A 12150-nucleotide genomic window follows, 5' to 3' on the forward strand; every position below is an offset into this window, starting at 1 on the left:
CCAGTGGCAACCTGTGAAGCTCTGGTGATCTCCATGCCCAAGAAGGTTAAGGCAGTGCTAGAAAATAATGGTGGCCACACAAAATATTGACAGTTTAGGCCCAATTTGGACATTTTCACTTAGGGGTGTACTCACTTTTGTTGCCAGTGGTTTAGACATTAATGGCTGTGTGTTGAGTTATTGTGAGGTTACAGCAAATTTACACTGTTATACAAACTGTATACTCACTATTTTACATTGTAGAAAAGTATAATTTCTTCAGTTTTGTCACATGAAAAGATAAATAAAATATTTACAAAATGTAAAGGGAGTGCTCATTTTTGTGAGATACTGTATAAATGATATAAATTTACAGAATATAACTGCATATAAATATATACAACACAGATAAAATATGTGAAATAGAAATATGAACTATTTGAATATGTCTCTTAAGATAGTCTAAACAAAGAAATTCGTAAAATACCATCAATCTTTCCCCCATTAAAAAAAAAAAAAGAAACAACCATTTATGTATCTATATTTAAAACCTGTATAGAGAAATCAAAGATTTTGGGGGATTGATGTTTTCCTGATTGCCCAGGAAATTTGATGGAGGCTGGAGATAGCTGTGCATTCACATACTGTAATTATTATATAATATAGGATAGGATCATAGTAATATAAACACTTATTATACAACTTACTCTGTGCTGGAATCCATTTTGTTCAGATTTATTTTTCTTCATGTACATCCAGTGTAGAGCATTGGCCAGAACATTTACAGCCCTGTATGCATAGAAAGGCAGAGATGTGTAACCATCAAATGGCTTCCAATATTTTACACCTCTACAAGGTTTTGCAGACATGTTATAAAACAAATTTAAAAAGTCATTTTTCCGTGGGTGAGGGGAAAGGCATGAAAACAAAGAAATCCAAATATCTTCCAGTATTGGGTCAATAAAGCAACGGGGGAAGCTGACACCATATTCAGGATTTCCGTCTTGTACGTATATTTTTTGTGCCCACAGAAATATGAAGCTGCAGTTGATGGCTGTTAAGTCCTTAAATTTTTTACTACTTAGCTTACTCCATGAAGGCGGTAAAATAAATGTAATATTTTCTAAAGTAGAGGGTATGAGCTGAGAAAAGTAATAAAAGTGCGATGTGAAAGTTTCACACGCTATGACAACTTTAGCTTTTGATTTACTCATTTTCATCAATCCTTCAGTATCATGTACAATATCTAGTGTCAGTTTAATGTTATAATCTATGCAGATTCCATGTTGGCTCAATATTTTACTCAGTTCTTGGGACTCCTCATCACTGCTGCCATCATCTGATTGTATTATTCCAACCCAGTTCCACCCAAAATACGTCAACAATTTTATAATAGCTGCATAACGCATCCGATTGTCTGGTGTCATGTGGAATAAAGTTGGATACAGTTTTCCATCACTCAGACGAGTGTCAGTGACTCGATAACTGACCTGGTTGACATGTTGGGAAATATTTCAGTGGGATGTTCTTATTCAGTCAATGAAAAAATGAGAAATGCAATTTATAAATGATGGACCAAGGTCTCTTCATCATATACTGTTCTAATTAAAAAAAGTAGTACTTGTCAGAATTAAAATCATAGAGATTATTAATTATGATTTTTTTTTTCTTTATATATAGGGATGGGCCGAACACCTCCTCCTCCCCCCATTCGGTTTGCACCAGAAAATGCGAACAGGCAAAAAATTTGTACAAATCACGCGAACACAGTTAAAGAGGAAGTAAACCCTGATGGGTTTACTTCCCCTTTCATTCCCTGCAAAGGCAAAGCATAATGGACTACTATGCATCGCATAGTAGCCCATTATGTGTCACTTACCTGACACAGGAGCCAGCGAAGTCACCGCTGTCCCCTTTAGTCCGGCACATCCATCTTCTCGGTGGGGTCTCGCAGCTCCGGCGCTGTCATTCGGCGAAGCCGCGATAATGTCTCTCCCGCGCATGCGCACAGGAGCCGACACACGCTGCATCGTGCGGCATCTTCGTCATTGACGATGCCACGCTCAGTGCGCCTGCGCGCCTCTGTCTACGGTGCATGCGCCGTAGACAGTGGTTCCTGTCTTTGGGCAAATATCTCCTAAACCATATAGGTTTAGGAGATATTTCTTGGACCTACAGGTAAGCCTTAATCTAGGCTTACCTGTAGGTCAAAGTGGTTTGTAAGGGTTTACAACCACTTTAAAGACTATGGGACACGCACATGAAAAATCAAAAGTGCTAATTTTAAAGGCTTATATGCATGGTGAATTAATGGCGTACTTAACCAATATAATGAAAGAGACCCTTCCTGATTTGCCTTTGGAGGAGCTGGTCATAGACCGGATACACAGACTTCCAAAACCGCAACATATCTCTGCTAAACTGCCTAGGGATACAATCGCTAGGATCCATTATTACAGGGTTAAAGAAAAATTAACGAATGCTACAAGACATGCCGACTGCCTCCCAGACTGCATGCAAGGGCTGTCATTCTTCACTGATCTCTCTACGCACACTATGCAGAGGAGATGCAACCTAATGACAATAACGAAACCGCTCAGAAACCACAGCTTGGAATTTCCCAGCCACCCTTACAATTACCAAAGGAGAAGAAGAATTCTGCATAAATACAATAGAGGAGGGCTTACGGCTACTGGAAAAATGGAGAATACTTATCCAAGAACCAGAGGTATCCAACGCACAGCGGGAGCATTCCCCATCACCCAATACCTGATAGCATTACTGCAGTTAATGCCCATTAACTATGGTCATGACTACCTGTTCTGGACGATCCACCCAGCATCCATACAGTTATTACGTACCCCAGAATTAGAAGGTTATCCATCTGCTCAGATTTCAAAGAAATTGCAATTTTTTTTTTTTAAAAGAGCGCTTACCTAGGCGCAATCTCTTTTACTTTCTTATTTAGTTACTTGTTCTTCGAACTGTTAACCTTTTTCTCTCATTGCAGTTCTGATAAGTTTGAAGTTTGTTTATATCAATATCCGCATAGCACCTCCAAGCAACAGCATTCTCATGAACACCGTCACAGAAGTAAGAATCTGCAATTACTTTTGAAGTTCGCCTCTATCAGTATCGAACCGACAGGGTAAGGCAAATCTCATTTAATCATAAGGCTTCTGTCCAAATACAGCTAAATAAAAGGGCCACGGAGTCTCCACCATGACATTCAAGATAACCTCCTTAGATGTCAATGGCTCGAACAGCCCATAAAAACAACATATGTTATGGAAAGAGGCACACACTCAATCCTGCAATGTCTTTTGCATTCAAGAGACCCATTTCAAGGATAGCAATCACCCAAACTTAACCCATAGCCAATTTCCCCACACGTACTTTGCTAACACGCCAATTAAAAATCAAGGGGTCGCCATCCTAATCAAGAATACAGTAACATTTAAACATATATTAAACTATTGTGACAAAGATGGCAGATTCATCATACTGACCTGTGAAATGAATAATGTGGTGTACACAATAGTCAACGTGTATGCCCCGAACACCAAACAGATACGCTTTCCTAACAAGCTTTGGAAAAAAGTGAAAAAGTGAAGCTCGGGGCACACAATCCTCTGTGGCGACTTGAATGCCGTGTCTAACTTACAAATGGACATATCCAGTGCTTCGACCAAAAATGCCCGTAGACCAGTCCTTGTCAATTTTACTCAATCGGCCTGTCTATATGATATATGGAGATGTCAACATTCCATTGAAAAAACTTCTCGTTCACCTATCTTATTCAAGGATAGACATGTTCTTACTGGACAAATTTCTGCTACAAAAAAACTCAAAATCGGAGATAGGTAACATTACATGGACAGACCACGCTCCAGTGTTCATAACTGTGGGGAGCCACAGTTTTTCGACTCAAACAAATAGGTGGAAAAATGATACACAACTATTCTCTGATCCGGTTATAGCAAAGGACATTGTAAACTCATTACAAGAATACTTAAAAAATAATGACTCCAAAGATGTAAATCCATTTACATTGTGGAATGCCCATAAGGCATTTATGTTCTCATTAAACAAAGTGCAGTGTGGAGGAGGAGGAGGCAGCACATGGACGATATTCTAAAAGATATCACTAGTTTAAAATCACTGAACAAAAAGTCACCCTCAACCACAAGCAACAAATTAGCTGAAGCACAAAACAATCTTCGTGCCTTACTAATGGCCCAACACTTCTGCAACATTTATAAATTAAAGGCAAATTTCTATACACATGGTAACAAGGCAGGGAAATCCCTGGCAAATCAGGCTAAAGATCAAATACATAAACAAAGGATCCCATATTTATATCATCCAAAATATGGTTTGAAAATTACAAACCCCAAGGAAATAGCGGATGCTTTCAGTAGTTACTACGAAAGCTTATATAACTTGAAAAATTACAAAACAATATCCCAACCGACACTAGAAATTATAGATCAATTTCTCAATGACATCTTGCTACCTTCTATACAACCAGTAGATCGGGACATGTTAAATGCCCCATTCTCAATATCAGAAATACAAAAGACTATAGCTGGTTTGCCTGGCCCTGATGGGTACTCCTCAGAGTATTATCAAAAATTCACAAACATCCTATCCCCAATAATACAGAGTGTTCCAGGCTGCTACCTCCTCTGTCCAAACCAGGGAAGGAGCCGGATAAAGTACAAAACTTCAGACGAATTTCACTTTTGGATGTGGATCTCAAAGTGTACGCCAAACTTCTGGTGAATAGAATAGCACGACTACTACCGTCACTGGTAAAACCTGACCAGGTGGGGTTTGTAGCAAGGAGGTAGGCTACGGATGCAACAAGGAGGATACTGAACTTAATACACTTGGCATCCGGTGACGGATGACCCTCGGTTCTCCTGTCACTGGATGCTGAGAAAGAATTTGATAGAATACATTGGGGTTATCTCTCCAAAGTTCTATCGAAATTCGGTTTCATCAGTCAAATTCTGTCCGCCATAACAGCTCTTTATTTATAGCCCTCGGCACATGTGTATGCGGAGGGCTTGTTCTCCGAACAGTTTTTCATTACAAATGGGACAAGACAGGGGTACCCTTTGTCGCCCCTGATCTTCGCCCTCATGATGGAGCCTCTGGCGGAAGATTGATGGAATCAGTATGGGCAAAGAAAAGCATGCTATCACATTGTTTGCAGATGATGTCATATTATCGCTTTCAAATCCGGCTCAATCCCTGATAGCAGTACATGAGGTATTAGAAGTATTCAATTGCGTCTCATATTATAAGATCAATGCTTTCAAGTCCAGTTTACCTCTTGTCCACCTGTTGGAGCACACGCTGCATGGAATAATGGACAAGGCACTTGAGGCAGAACAGAGGCAGGAAGAGGAGGACTTCCTTGCCTCTCAAGGCCCCCTTTATCCAGACAGTGTTCCTGCTGTCCCACCCATCACACAGGAAGAGGAGGAGGAGGAGGCTTGTGTCAGCATGGAGGTGGAGCCTGGCACTCCGCATCAGCATCAGCAGTCTTTTAGGGATGATTTACAGTCCCAAGAAACATGTGGATTTGTACGTGGCTGGGAGGAGGTGGCTGCGGATGATGTTTTCCTTAGTGACCCAGAGGACTCCGGACCGAATGCCTCAGCTAACCTACACTGCATGGCCTCCCTGATCCTGCAAAGCCTGCAGAAAGATACTCGTATTCTTCGGATCAAGGAGAGGGACCATTACCGGCTGGCCACTCTCCTTGATCCATGGTACAAGGCTAAGGTTGCGGACCTTATCTTGCCGTCACAGAGGGAGCAGAGGATGAGACATCTTCCGGAGGCCTTGCAGAAAGGTCTGTGCAACACGTTCCCAGAGACTGGGAGGTTACAAACCCCTGGTCCTGGACAATGTTTTGCTGAGGCTTCAGTCAGTCACAGAAGGAGCGGTGCATTCAGACAATTTTTTAGTCCGCTGCCCCGAGGTATGATCGGTTCCAGCAACCATCGCCAGCGTCTGATTTACATGGTGCAGGAATTCCTATGGACAAGGTCAGACTTGGACACCTTTCCCACCGAAAATCCTCTGGCTTACTGGGTCTTGAGGAGGGATCACTGGCCAGAGCTTGCACAGTATGCAATTGAGCTACTGGCCTGTCCTGCATCCAGTGTTCTTTCAGAAGGCACCTTCAATGCTGCTTGTGGCTTTGTAACCGATCACAGGGTGCACCTGTCCACCGACTTGGTTGAACGACTGACCTTCATAAAGATGAATCAGTCTTGGATCACCACCAGCTACCAAGCACCTGAAGCTGATGTAACCGAATATTTTTTTTTTAAAATATCACATCCCTTCAAGACTGCCTATGCTGATGCAGAGTGACTGTCCTGTTATGTTGACTAACTATCCTCTTTATCCTCAATGATCCTGCTGATATCTTGGAAGAACATTTTTGGTTCTGGGTGATGCCACCAGCCCAATTTTAACAGGGGCATGTACTACAATTTTTGATGCAATGCTTTGCAGCAGGGATCATTCCTGCACTCCAACTAGAGTATATGGGAGAGGTTGCAGTGTCATGGCACCAGCACCGGTGCCTAAGGCCCAATTTTTCAGCTCCTGTTTAACGGGCATGTAATTAAAATTTTTGATGCAATGCTTTGCAGCAGGGCTCATTCCTGCACTCCAATTGTAATTACAATTCTTGATATAATATTTCACATCACCTTAGGCCTCCATTTCTGCAGAGCATATAGGGCAGGCCCCTACTTTCAAACATCCAATTTACAAATGTCTCCTACTTGAAAATGGAAGGAGACAACAGGAAGTGAGATGAAAAAAGACGGACGACAAAAAAAATTATACAGGGGTGATAACCCTTCCTTATGTTTTCCAAAAAGCTTAAAAATAGATTTTTTGGACTGGAGCTACACATTATAAATGTACCAGTTCAAAATTACAAACAGATTCTACTTAACACAACAAACCTACATGGTCCCTGTCTTGTTTGCAGTGCCTGTATACTGCTGTTCTGAGTATATAGGGCCTGGGGGCCCCATGCCTTTCCTTTTTTTAATTTGGGTACGGGGTTACCCTTAATATCCATACAAGACCCAAAGGGGCTGGTAATGGGCAGGGGGTGCTACCCATGCCATTTTTCTCAATGATTTTCATCCATATTGCCAGAACCAGATATTACGTTAAAAACGCAAGCAGTTTTAAATGACTTTTTTTCCGTTAAATGTCATTTTGTGCAGGGACTGTTCTAAACACGGGAAACACGTGCCACTTCACAGGCATACTATAGACACCCCCAGGCATGATATTTAAAGGAATATTTCACTTTTTTTCACTTTAATCATCATTAAAATCAGTGCTCCAGAAAAAACAGCAGTTTTAAAAAAAAAAAAATGGCATTGACCCATGTCCCCTGGGGCAGGAGCCGGGTCCCCAAACCTGTTTTAGGACAATATCTTGCATATTAGCCATTAAAATTAGCACTTTTTATTTCAAACGTTCGAGTCTCATAGACTTCAATGGGGTTCTAAATTTCGCACGAATATGCGGTCCGTTCGAAAGTTCTGGTGCAAACCGAACCAGTTCGGCTCATCCCTATTGGTAGTACATTCCTTCCATAAGTTACATGAGTTGCTGGAACATTATTGACAAGAAAACATATAAAATATATATATATATATATATATATATATATGTGTGTGTGTGTGTGTGTATATTTAACATACAGCCACTCAACCGTTAAAGAGAGATTGCGAGTGGGCTAACAATTAGCCTCTCCAATACTGGAAGACGCAGTTCTTTTCCTTGTTGCAGCATAGTTTAATAAGCATAGTTTAATCAGAAATAGGGATGGCCGAACGCTTTTCCCCGGCGGTCGAATTTCGGCTGTTCGCCGTCCGCCCGATCGGCGGACTATTGCCGCAGTTCGCCCGGCGGACTTCCGTGTTTACTGTGTAAAAGAACTTTGACCTATGATGACACATCCATCATGGGGTACAGGACAGCCAATAGAGACATTACAGCACATGGACACTTGGACATTCCCCCTAACTTATAAATAGACCCGATCCGGCGGCCATTTTACATTCTTTCTACTGTCACTATAGGGAGAGGTTGCTGTGTGGAGCAGGGAGAGACTTCAGTGACCCAAAACGCTAGCTATTAGGTCCACAAAGGTTCTTTTAAGGACTGGTATCATGGTATAGGTGTTAGGTGTAGTTCAGGATATAGGTTTGAGGCACTGCTGTGCTAGTGATTGTTGCAGCAGCCTGTCTTTTGTCAGTGTAGCGAGAGGGACAGGATGCTGTGTGCACCAGGGACAGTCAGTTTAATCATTAGCTGTTACTATTAGGTCCACAAAGGTTCTTTTCAGGACTGGTATGGTAATAGGCTTGTACACGTATAATATTCTTTCTTCCAAATATAGAAAGAATATTATACTTGACTGCTGCCCTTCTGCTGCAGTAGTCCTTTATGAGTATAGGGACTGAGGTACAGTCTGCTAATCATTCACAACCTACTAGTTCCACAAAGGTCCTTATAAGGACTGGTAAGGTATAGGGTACTACAGTACATAGGGTTGAGTGAGGTACAGTCTGCTATTCCTTAAGGACTGGTATAGGTCCACAATATATAGGGTTGAAGTGCACTACTGCTGACTGCTGCCCTTCTGCTGCAGTAGTCCTTTATCAGTATAGGGACTGAGGTACAGTCTGCTAATCATTTACAACCTACTAGTTCCACAAAGGTCCTTATAAGGACTGGTAAGGTATAGGGTACTACAGTACATAGGGTTGAGTGAGGTACAGTCTGCTATTCCTTAAGGACTGGTATAGGTCCACAATATATAGGGTTGAGGTGCACTACTGCTGACTGCTGCCCTATACGGCAGCAGTCCTTTATCAGTATAGGGACTGAGGTACAGTCTGCTAATCATTCACAACCTACTAGTTCCACAAAGGTCCTTATAAGGACTGGTAAGGTATAGGGTACTACAGTACATAGGGTTGAGTGAGGTACAGTCTGCTATTCCTTAAGGACTGGTATAGGTCCACAATATATAGGGTTGAGGTGCACTACTGCTGACTGCTGCCCTTCTGCTGCAGTAGTCCTTTATCAGTATAGGGACTGAGGTACAGTCTGCTAATCATTCACAACCTACTAGTTCCACAAAGGTCCTTATAAGGACTGGTAAGGTATAGGGTACTACAGTACATAGGGTTGAGTGAGGTACAGTCTGCTATTCCTTAAGGACTGGTATAGGTCCACAATATATAGGGTTGAGGTGTACTACTGCTGACTGCTGCCCTATACTGCAGCAGTCCTTTATCAGTATAGGGACTGAGGTACAGTCTGCTAATCATTCACAACCTACTAGTTCCACAAAGGTCCTTATAAGGACTGGTAAGGTATAGTGTACTACAGTACATAGGGTTGAGTGAGGTACAGTCTGCTAATCCTTAAGGACTTGTATAGGTCCACAATATATAGGGTTGAGGTGCACTACTGCTGACTTCTGCCCTATTCTGCAGCAGTCCTTTATCAGTATAGGGGCTGAGAGTTTTGTCACAGGGTCATTTAAAAAATGACAGGCAGAGGAAGAGGCAGGCCCTTCCGCAGGGGTGGTAGGGGTAGGGCAGGAGCAACAGGCTTGAGCCAAAGTGAGAAGTTGCAGAAGGTGCGTTCAATTACTTTAAAGAACGCACCAGACTTGGTTGAGTGGCTCACTCAGCCTTACACTTCTGCACCCTCCTCATCCTCTGGATCTGCACCCTCTTCTTCACTCTCTGCTATGTGCACCCCCAAAGACACTACCACCAACAACACCACCACCACCACCACCACATACCTTCCGCTTGAGTCACAGGAATTATTTTCCGATCCATATCAAGACATTTCTGATGCGCAGCCACTCTTGGCATTGGATCAGGAAGAGGAGGTAGCAAGAACCAGATCCGCCCAAGGAGGAGGTTGGTCCCCGGTGTTGCTGCCTACTCCGAGATCTCTACTTATAGTGGTGGGGAAGGTGACGTCGATGATGACGTGTCTAGTGATGTCACGTGGGTGCCCACAAGAGAGGAAGAGGAGGGGGGTTCAGAGGGAGATATGGACCAGCAGATAAGCAGGAGAAGCAGGAATAACTTACATTGCACAGGAGGGACAAAGCAACTGCTAATGTATCAGGAGCGAGTCATCGACCATGTACGGTCACATCTGGCGCTCCCAGGACGCCGGCACATGGCTCCGCAGTGTGGGCTTTTTTTAATGTGTCCGCTGCTGACAATAGCGTTGCCATCTGCAATCTTTGCATTCAACACATTAGTCGTGGTAAGCCCAACACTCACCTAGGGACGACCACCTTATGAAGGCACATGAGCAGCCATCACCGAGCCCAGTGGGAGCAACAGAACACACAAAGCCACACTCCAGGCTCTCACCATCCAGCCTCGTCTTCTACTTCTCCTTCTCCTCTCTCCTCACAATTGTCCTCCACTCCACCTTCCATCACGCCAAGCTCACGTTTTTCTTCAAAAAGGCAGGCTTCCGTGGGCCTAATGTTCGAGCGTAAAAAAATGATGACGCCGGATAACCCTCTTGCCCAAAGGTTGACGGCTGGCTTGTCAGAACTGATTGCCTGCCAACTACTGCCATATAAACTGGTGGACTCAGAGGCCTTTTGAAAATTTGTGGCCATTGGAACACCACAATGGAAGGTCCCAGGAAGGAAGTATTTCTCAGAGAAGGGCATCCCAGAGCTATATTGGCCATGTTCAGCGGCAAGTGAATGTATCTCTGGCACACAGTGTCGGTGCCAAGATACATCTGACCACAGACACGTGGTCTAGCAAACACGGGCAGGGAAGGTATATCACTTTTACTGCCCACTGGGTGAACCTTCTGACGGCCGTCAAGCATGTAACCCGTGACACCCGTGTAGATTTGGTTTTACCCACGGATTGCATGCAGGCCTGGCTCTTCTTCTCCTCCATCCTCCTCCCTCTCCTCCTCGGCTGACTCCTCCTTTTCCGCTGCTAGCGTCTCTTCCGCTGTGCCGCCCAAGCTCCCCAGAACCTATTCGACATGCCAGGTGAGACGTTGCCATGCCGTGCTGCGTCTGTTGTGCCTGGAAGCCAAGAGCCACACTGGCCCGGCACTCCTTTCAGCTTTGCGTTCACAGGCAGATCAGTGGCTAACACCGCTCAATTTGACAGTTGGTAAAGTGGTGTGTGACAACGGTGCCAATCTGCTTAGCGCATTGAAACAGGGCAAAATTACGCACGTGCCATGCATGGCACACGTCTTAAACTTGGTCGTGCAGAGATTCTTTGTCAAATACCCTGGGGTCCAGGACATCTTGCGGCAGGCAAGGAAAATCTTGGCCCATTTCAGAAGATCTTACACAGCCATGGCTCGCCTTGCTGACATTCAGCGGCGACACAATCTGCCGGTCAGACGTCTTATTTGCGATTGCCCGACGCGATGGAACTCAACCTTCTATATGCTTGATAGGCTGCTCCAGCAGAAACGTGCAGTTAACGTCTACCTGTATGAACTCTGCGGCAGAACAGATTCTGGGGATCTGGGTTTTTTTTCACCGCGCCAGTGGCTGCTCATGCGTGATGCATGCAGACTTCTGCGGCCATTTGAGGAGATCACCAAACTGGTCAGTCGCAGCCATGGCACCATCAGTGACATGGTACCTTACGCCTTCTTTATGGAGCGTGCATTGCGTCGTGTCATTGATCAAGCTGTGGAGAAGCAGGAGCGGGAAGATGAGGAAGTCGCAATGCTGGATGAATTCCCAGGGGGGGCTACTCTATCTGAGACAAGTGAACAACAGGAGTCTGAAGAGGAGTCAGAGGAGGATGGTGCCGGGGCGGATGAGGAGGAGCAAGAAGAGCATGCTTTAAACCTGTGTGTTGGTGACTTCGGATATGAGGTCATTCTTCCAGCCGACCCATCGACAGGTGTCATCCGGATCCAGCATCAGGGAATGCCTAGACCGTCAGGTGTACGACTACATCGGGTTAACGCCTGATGTGGACGCTCTGAGGAGTGATGAACCCCTGGACTACTGGGTGGGCAGGCTTGACCTCTGGCCAGAGCTTGCCCAATTTGCAATCGAACTGTTGGCTTGCCCCT

The 12150-nt window shown here is 44.2% G+C and overlaps 1 protein-coding gene across 1 annotated transcript in view; it reads right to left on the reverse strand.

Annotated features, from left to right (window-relative positions):
* The window catches only part of LOC143941275 (taste receptor type 1 member 3-like), a 189677-nt gene that overhangs the window by 83412 nt on the left and 94115 nt on the right, over positions 1 to 12150 (reverse strand). The window contains exon 3 of the mRNA XM_077463312.1: positions 687 to 1469. Within this exon, the coding sequence (XP_077319438.1) occupies positions 687 to 1469 (783 nt within the window). The remainder of the gene's footprint in view (positions 1 to 686; positions 1470 to 12150) is intronic.

This window comes from Lithobates pipiens, unplaced genomic scaffold, assembly GCF_037356315.1.
Source record: "Lithobates pipiens isolate NorthernLeopardFrog02 unplaced genomic scaffold, aLitPip1_a1.2 Scaffold_3, whole genome shotgun sequence".
Taxonomy (NCBI): Eukaryota; Metazoa; Chordata; class Amphibia; order Anura; family Ranidae; genus Lithobates; species Lithobates pipiens.